Here is an 8,593-nt window from a genome sequence, read left to right as displayed (position 1 = left end):
CCCCCCCCCCCCCCTTCCTGTGGCCTGGCCTACACCCTGGTTTAGCATTACTTCACATCAATTATACATGCAGTATCGAACCGGCTTTATCTGAGGCCGCCTAAATATGGAGCCTGACGTACTCCTCCAGGACCCTGAAGGACACTGGCCATCCCTCAGTAGCCTCCTAAATTCTCATCATGCATCTTCAAACTTGATTTTTGCCTCTTTGTGACTTCTTCATCCCCCAGTGGGACCAATTTACTGAATGCAATACATTCTTTAGACTAAGTATGTTAAAATGTTTGTAAAATTTTAGAAAAGACTCAATGAAAGGGAATTAGAATTACCTTGCACCTTTGTTGAGCAAAACAACATTTTATACTTTACTAATGTAGAGAGTTAAAACTGACCTTGGTTAGAAGAACGGAGAACAGTTGACAGTTTTTAGAGTTTTATTTGATGAAATTTGAGTCTTCTTGAGATATTGGCTAGTACCATTATATCCCCTTTAATCTAATTAGATTAGAGGTCTAATATTGCTTTAACATGCCATGTGTTGAAGAAGGGATTGTCAGACATTTTCTTTCTTATTCTTCTGAATCCGTTAAAAAAAACTCTGGTGTGTGTGTGTGTGTGTGTGTGGGGCGGGCATCCTACTGGTGTAGTGATCTTTTATACCATGTAGGCCAACTTTCATCATCATACGTGGCATAATAACATACAAACATACAAACAATAAAAACAGATAATTGAAGACAACAAAGTACCTGATACTGCTGTCTGATGAAGGCAAAGGGGATTTTTTTATACTGCGTACCCAGATTTTCCACATTTAGCATCAGCAGAACATTAGAGGTCCTTAATCAATCAGCATCCTCATTGTAGCTTATTTGATGCATTATTTATATTATCAGCCCTCAAGAAAAGATGCTTTGATGTTGAAAATACACACATTACGTGTGTGTGTGTGTGTGTGTGTGTGTGTGTGTGTATCCACATGTGTGTACGTGTTTAAAATCTAGTTCAATGATCTGATTGAAAACTAACCCGCCGGCCTTTGATTGTTGTTTCAGTCCAGTCTGCTCTGATGACGATTTTGGATTAAGTCCAACTTGGTCCTATTTTGGGAAGATATCTGATGCCAGAGGTAGCCTTGTCTTTAGAGATGTATTTTCAGATTCTCTGAAACCACTATCTGGTATTTTTACTCCACATTTCACTCTGGTGCGGCGCAGGATATTTTAGTGATGAGTAAAATCAATATACTGTAAAGAGATGAAGAGGAAATTAATAGTTAAATAATTTTTTTGTGATCTGTTTGCCTATTTCCATGTTTGTCAAAATGTATTTTAATCAATGGTGGAATGTAACTAAGTACATTAAGTACATTTACTCAAGTACTGTACTTGTACAATTTGATGTACTTTACTTGAGTATTTAAATGTTTTGCTACTTTATTCTTCTATACTATGCTATATTTTGGAGGCAGATATTGATACTCTTAACTGCACATTTTTTTAACAAGCTTTAGTTACAAGTTCCTTTGCAGATTTAGATTTTATGAATGTAAAATATAAGTCAACTAATAAAACATGATCTTTTTATTAAAGGTTAACCCAGCAGTATAAAATATAATTAAAATTATGTCCACTCTTACAAGCTGCAAAATTGAAGTGATGTACACAGCAATGTGTTAAAGGAGCCCTGGGTTTAGGCTCCCGGGAAACTTAGAGTGCACTACAAGTCAATATCCTTTTAAAATACGCTGAGTCAGTGAAAGAACAGTGCTTTGCAAATATAACATCATCCGTGGGAGTTTTCTATAAATGAAAATTAACATGATTGTAAGTAGTTAAATCTGTCTGTTTGTCTGTGTGTCTGACTATCTATAATGGACCTTTTTCACAGCAGACATTTTTGACTTGTCATAGTAGGAAAAGCACAATTAAAATTGATAACCTTAAAAATGGCTCAGTTCCATCAAGTTTCCCAGTAAGCTATTTCAGTGAGTCAGCATGCACCCTACCAGGGCCTCTCGTAAGTGGAATTCAGCCATCATTAATGGGTTTGAATGCACCTGTGCTACTATGACATGGCAACATGTCTGCCGTGAAAAAAGTCTATTTATCAACACTGAATATGGAGGTAATTCTGTCTCCCATAGGAGACCAAATGCATGGAGCAGAATACCTTAATTGTTATTAGCGAGAAAGAAACATTTTTCTACAATCAGGATGAAGTCATCTGTTCAAACTCCTGTAGCTGCACATTGTCTCTGTTCCTGTTGTTTCATCAGTCTCCACTAGAGGGAGCATTTATTGCATGAGTTTGAGTGTGTGACACACTATTGAATCTGTGTTACTGACCCCAGGAGAGACAAGGGAACAATTAGAAAGTGGATCACAGTGCTGACTGGGAAAATGGGATTCAGGACACCTGTTGACTTTTTCTCACCACCCTCTCAGTTCTTTAAAGCAAATATGTGTCACATTTAGAAAAAATAAATACAAATCTTTATTAGTTTTGTCCATTTACATCTTTGGTATTCAGCACCTTCCTGTCTTTTATTAGTTATTTTGATGAAAAAGTTTTTTTTAATGCATCTATTCCTTGGGGGTACACAGGTTAATTAGCAGAAAATAAGATGTGAGATGGAGGGAGGGAAGAGAGGAGGAAGCTGCAGAGCATCAGTCATTCAGTCAATGGAGGATGTTGGATATCGTTTTTTATTTGACAAGATGTTTGTCCCCAACTAGAGGAATAATATTCATTTGAGGATCCAACTGTACGCTTGTGCCAAAACAACCTACATGTTTGATGGGAGAGTATCTGAGCTTCTTCCTTATTTTATTGGATTTCCCAAGGATTAACGATGTAGTCCAGAATTTTGTAAGGGAATTGTTTGAATTTATCTCTCTCTTTCACTTTAGAAGTACTTTTATAGCAATAATCTGATTCACTTGACCTTAATAAAGGAGTTGGACCATCAGACCCTTTGCTTATTTGTGGAGAATATTTTAAAAGATCCATTAAAACAGGAGAGGGTGGGGGAGTCAATTAAAAAGGCAGAAGGCGAGAGCTAAATGGAGTAACAGAAACTGCAGGGAAAAATGTGACAGAAAAAGAGTGATGAGTGAGTGACACTGTTCAGAGACGGGAGGGGAACAAGAAGAAAAGCTGAGAGTGAGACCGAAAGAGACAGATAAACTGAAAGAAAAGGACTAGGGAAAGTCCAATTATGTAAACGAGGAAAGGAAAGAGAGGGACCGTGGAGGGGAAGATAGAAGAAGAGGGGAAGATGAGTGTCAGGTGGGAGACGGAGGGACTCCAGACTGTTGGCATCGTCTGCCTGGTGATTATGTTCCTCAAACTGATGCACCTGCTGGGCCTCATCGACATCACTGAGACCGGTGAGACAACCTGTGAGAGAAGGAGGAGGGCATGGAGCGAGGTGGCTGGAGTTACACTTGGTTTACTTTTAACCACTTGTAGATATTTGTGGATTTTGTTAAATGCAAGTCTGAATAGTTCTAAATCATTAGAGAATAAGTAGTTGTGAGAAACTAAGGGTGTAAATTTTCTTAAAAACAAAAATGATTTGACTTTAAAGAATAATTCTGTTAATATGATACAATTTGTAGTCTGGCTCACTGGATGTACGTTGCTGGGATAAAACCTGACATCTGGTGCTATTGAGGAGGGGTGGGGGGGGCAAGGTGGAGGGGTGTGTATGTGTGTGTGTGGCCTTGACCAACTGCCTATGCTGCAAGCCTCTCTTTTTCTCATGGGCGGGCCAAATTCTCTGGGCGGGCAAAGCAGAGAAAGGGGAGATAACCTTTCCCCTTATGATGTCATAAGGGGAATATTATAGCTTGGCCCATCTGAGCTTTCATTTTTTTACACCTATCACCATTTCTAGCCACTGGGCAGACTGGGGCACTGGGGCTCATGTTAATGTTAAAAAAAACTCATAGAGTAAGATTTTCATGCCATGGGACCTTTAAAGAAATACAAACTAGCCAGAATGTTTTTTCACCTGTCCCAGAATAGATAAGCGGGGTAGCCAGACCATACTGGAGACAATTTGTTATTGTCAGCAAATCTCATCACTTTCTTGACTTTAGATCTCAGCCCAAACAACATACATCTTTAAAGATGTAAACCTTTGTTGCATAAAAAAGGCTATGTATTCTCTTAAAACAGCTGGGCACTGTAGTTTTTAGTAAATGTTAGTCAAAGATGTTAGTCAAACAGGAGTAAAGGTAAAGGTTTTCAGCTGTTCATTAATACACATTTGGTGTACTATTGACTCCTAACATCACTCGGAGTTGGAGTTGTTTGTAACTACAAAGCCTCGTTATAACGTACCTGTTTACTAAGTGGAGTTTTATGCTGTTTCCACCCAACCGCCAGGTCTAACTTTTGTGTAGCTAACTGACAATGCTAATGTTAGCCGGTAAATATATGAGCCATTTAGAGCAAAGCGTATAAGAAATAATATGGAATAAGATCAACGTATCTGAAACTTGATAAATTATGTGGGGTTAGCATAATCAAATGTTTCCCTCTCATTCTAACCTGAATGAATACTGTTATCTCTGAAACACATATTTCTTCATTCATGTATGCAGACATGAATAAAACAAAGAAAAAGTGTTTACAAATGATGTGGCTTTTGTGCCTCTAAAACTGTACTTTTTGGAAGTTATGCTAGCTTGTGATGCTACAGCAACTTCCTGTTTATCTTCATTTTTCTTGATTGGACAGCACTGCAGATGTATCCTACACTGTAAATAATTCCATAAAAAACAGTAAACAACTGGCAGCAGGGTTTCCATTATGTTACTGTAAAATCAACATTGTCTTACTGTTGATCAAATCTACGGTTTTGTACTGTTAATACAAAATACAGTATGAACTTTTTTTTATTACTTTCACAGTTTTCTACTGTAAAAAAATAAAGTTAAAAATACATTATTTTGTTTCATAAAGTTAAAAATACGTTATATAGCTGTTTTTATTCTTTTTCTTTTACAGTATCTCACAGATGACTGATTTTGTTAGTTTGTATTTTTTACATAGCCTGTGTTAAATAAAGCTATTTTTAACCTAAACTAATACCGACTTAGCAAGTTTGCACAGGAATAGTCGCACAACCTATATTGAAATTTGTAAAAAAAAAAAAAGACAAACCTTTTGGTTGTTATTCTACCCCCCAAAAAAATCCCCAAATCTCTGTCCAAAGCCGGCTACAAGCACAGAACGCAAACCATAACAAAGTGTTCTTGTGAAGAGCAGAGCTATATTACTGATTTTTCAATCATGCAGTCTAATTACAATGTGAGACAAAACAAAGCTTTTGCACTTTACTTTTTGTTTTGATATAAAGTTGGAAACTTCACATGTGCCGACATAACAAAAACCTGAGACAGAGCCCTCTCTCTCAAAATTCCCAAAAACTGTGGAAAAGGTTGAGGGAGTGAGTTAGTGAATGACCACTGGAAGACACCACTGCGGGAGAGACATAAAACATCAGCATATGTGGACCTTACTATTTCCTCTTATCATAACATGGACCATAAACATGAACATCCAAAAATTAATTAATCCATCAACTAGCCAAATAATCCCAGCCTGGAACATCCAAATAGTAATATGTGCAGTTTCAGACACAAAAAACACAGACTTTCATAGACTGTTAAAGGTTTACACTGTCAGGGTGATCATTATGTTTCATGCATTCACAGGCAAAATACATTTGTACACACATTCATTTGGATATGTATAGATGAAAATGAGCACCTTGGGTTGTGTGATTATCATACAATCATCTCCAACATTTTCAACTAGCAGCTGAATCCTTTTATCATAATCTAGCAAGTATAAATTCACTAATGCATATATATACACGTATATATCACTTTGAACCAAAGACAAATCATAAATCTTAACTCATGGTCCACTTACGAGAGTTTGTAAAAAAGCAACATAGGAGACCTACTTTTGATTTTCCACATTTTGTCAATGGGAGTGTTTATCTGCGGAGGTCAGAGGTCGTCTCCTGCTGTGTCCTTCTTACTGAACTTTACTGTATTGTTTTAAATGAACCCTACAGAACAATCAAATTTTACACAATAATGTTTAAGCACCCTCCCTGTGTTTTTTTTTCACAGAGTTTTGTATTTTACTGCTTTGCTGGATGTTTCATCAGAATTTAACTTGAGTCTTTGTCCTCTGGACCGCTCAGCATATAATCCTCTCAGTGTCTGATCTGACTTGTTTTCTCTGTTTTTTTCTTCCTCTTTCTATTGCTCTCTCACTGATCTCCATTTACGCTCTTTAACTCCATCTTGTCAACACCCCTCCTCCTCCTCCTCCTCCTCCCCCTCCTCCTCCTCCTCCTCCTTCTCCTCCTCCCCTGTTCTCTGTCTAAAGATGGTGAGTATAGTAACGGTAGATACCCAGCCAACTATTAGAAAGCTTCCTTCCCTCCCCAGTTTTTATTGTGTTTTTTGATTTTTCCATTCGTACAATGCTTTCTCTTAGTGTGTGTGAACTGGTAACAAATAACGTGATTTGCTTTGTGAGTAAAACTTTAATGGAATTTCTCAAATTCAGATTTTCTGGATGGACTTTTTTTAAGTGAACGGATAAAAACGTGACTTGTTTGGTGACATTTCCACCACAAAGAAAGTATCTCCTCTTATTTATTACTCCCTCGTTCACCTGCCTTTTCTACGCAACAGTTTTTTGCTAAATCTCTCTCTTAAACTTGCACGTTTTCCCCACCTGCTTTATGACAAATGCCGCCCTGTTAATTGTGTGATCCCACTCCTTCCCTGAATGTTGACCTGCATCCACACACTCAATGTTTTCCCCATCTTCCTGCTTTCTCTCTTCATCTTTCCTCCGCTACATCTCTTCTTGTATGTCTCTTTCTCTCACAGACAACAGCGACAGTGACTTGGAGCTGTCAACAGTGCGTCACCAGCCGGAGGGTCTGGACCAGCTGCAGGCTCAGACCAAGTTCACCAGGAAGGAACTTCAGTCCCTCTATCGAGGCTTCAAGAACGTACGTCCGACTGTCTGCTGCAGAGACTTCATTGCTTTACCAACATAACTATGCTTTATATAGACTTGAATTATTCTCTCTATATCTTTTTTTTCTTCCTCTCTTGAGCAGGAGTGTCCCAGTGGGCTGGTTGATGAGGAGACATTCAAGACCATCTATTCTCAGTTCTTTCCCCAAGGAGGTTAGACGTTAAAACAATCTCGTGTCTCTTGTCCTTTCTTGATAGGGACTGTGCGAAAATTATTAGGGAGGAGGTGGTCACAAACGAGTGAGGATTATGTATTTTTTATTGGTCTGAAGTAATTTGGGGATCTACGGATGGTCTTAAATTATTCCATGTTGCAGATTTAGATTTTATTTCATCTTTTTGCTGATTTACCATAAAAAAAACAATGAAATTGATGAGTCAAACATATGTTAGATCATGACATCATGGAAGAAATATACTGATTTCTTACATTAAAGTAATGATACATCAATGTAAAAAATACTGTTACGTAAAGTAAAAGTCCTGCATTAAAAACCTTTTTTAGTATTGTCAGCAAAATTGACTTCAAAATTAGTAGTGTTGTAGTATTGTAGTCCTTTCATTTTGTTATATGAAGATTAGATTATTATATTAATGTTACTGATGAATTGATAATTAGCATTTTCTGTTGAAGCCGGTTTATGCTGCTCATTTTAAGTGCCTATTGGGCGATTCAATCTTAAAAACAAGTTGAAATACTACTAGATTTGGTCACTTGTTTTTAGAAAGTTTGTTTTTTGGGCCCATTCATATAGCCAGAATTGTATATTAACACTGGGGCTTTAAATACAATATTTCCACTGAACTTTAGTGGAGAAGAAGTATAAAGTAACATAAAATGGAAATACTAAAGTAAAGTACAAGTACTTTAAAATTAAACTTAAGTATAGTACTTGAGTAAATGTACTTTTAGTGATAATCATCATGAAGAGCTTTATTTCTAAGGAGCTAGTAAGACCAATATTTCAATATTGAGAAACAGTGGATACAGTACACTAAATCTATGACCTCGACTTCTCTTGTTCACAGATGCAACCACCTACGCTCACTTCCTGTTCAATGCATTTGACATCGACAGGAACGGTTCAATCCGCTTTGAGGACTTTGTTATTGGCCTGTCGGTGTTGCTCAGAGGTTCGGTCACTGAGAAGCTCAACTGGGCCTTCAACCTCTATGACATTAATAAGGACGGCTACATCACCAAAGAGGTATGTAACATCTCAGACATTTTGATAAAACCTGGAAAATTATTACATTACACTCTATATTCTCTAAAATGACATTCTGGGTAATGTCATGTTTGTTCCATCCAGGTAAAACCAACATTCTTTAAGATCGTTCAGACTGTGCTGCGTGTTTATGTTGTGTGACCCAGAACACAGAGATACAACGGCAGGATAACGTAAAGTGGTTTATTGATAATAGTGGTAGATCCAATGGAACAGATGACAGGTGGGAGGGATGGTGGAAGGCAGCTGGAGGGTTCTGTGTGGAGAGGCAGAGAAGACAAG

The 8,593-nt window shown here is 37.6% G+C and overlaps 1 protein-coding gene across 6 annotated transcripts in view; it reads left to right on the top strand.

Annotated features, from left to right (window-relative positions):
- Window positions 1-8,593, top strand: part of kcnip3b (Kv channel interacting protein 3b, calsenilin) — a 42,504-nt gene that overhangs the window by 27,849 nt on the left and 6,062 nt on the right. For 2 of the 6 annotated variants that reach the window (XM_032515986.1, XM_032515991.1), the window contains 4 exons: window positions 6,418-6,420; window positions 6,930-7,054; window positions 7,166-7,235; window positions 8,112-8,290. In XM_032515986.1, coding sequence (XP_032371877.1) covers window positions 6,418-6,420; window positions 6,930-7,054; window positions 7,166-7,235; window positions 8,112-8,290 — 377 coding nt within the window. Of the gene's footprint in view, window positions 1-2,742; window positions 3,393-6,417; window positions 6,421-6,929; window positions 7,055-7,165; window positions 7,236-8,111; window positions 8,291-8,593 lie in introns of those variants that run through there. The other 4 variants (XM_032515988.1, XM_032515992.1, XM_032515990.1 and 1 more) reach the window with 3 other exon arrangements.

Source organism: Etheostoma spectabile, chromosome 5 (assembly GCF_008692095.1).
Source record: "Etheostoma spectabile isolate EspeVRDwgs_2016 chromosome 5, UIUC_Espe_1.0, whole genome shotgun sequence".
NCBI lineage: Eukaryota > Metazoa > Chordata > Actinopteri > Perciformes > Percidae > Etheostoma > Etheostoma spectabile.
Note: the sequence above shows the minus strand (reverse complement) of the source record. Positions and strands in the feature narration are given on the sequence as shown.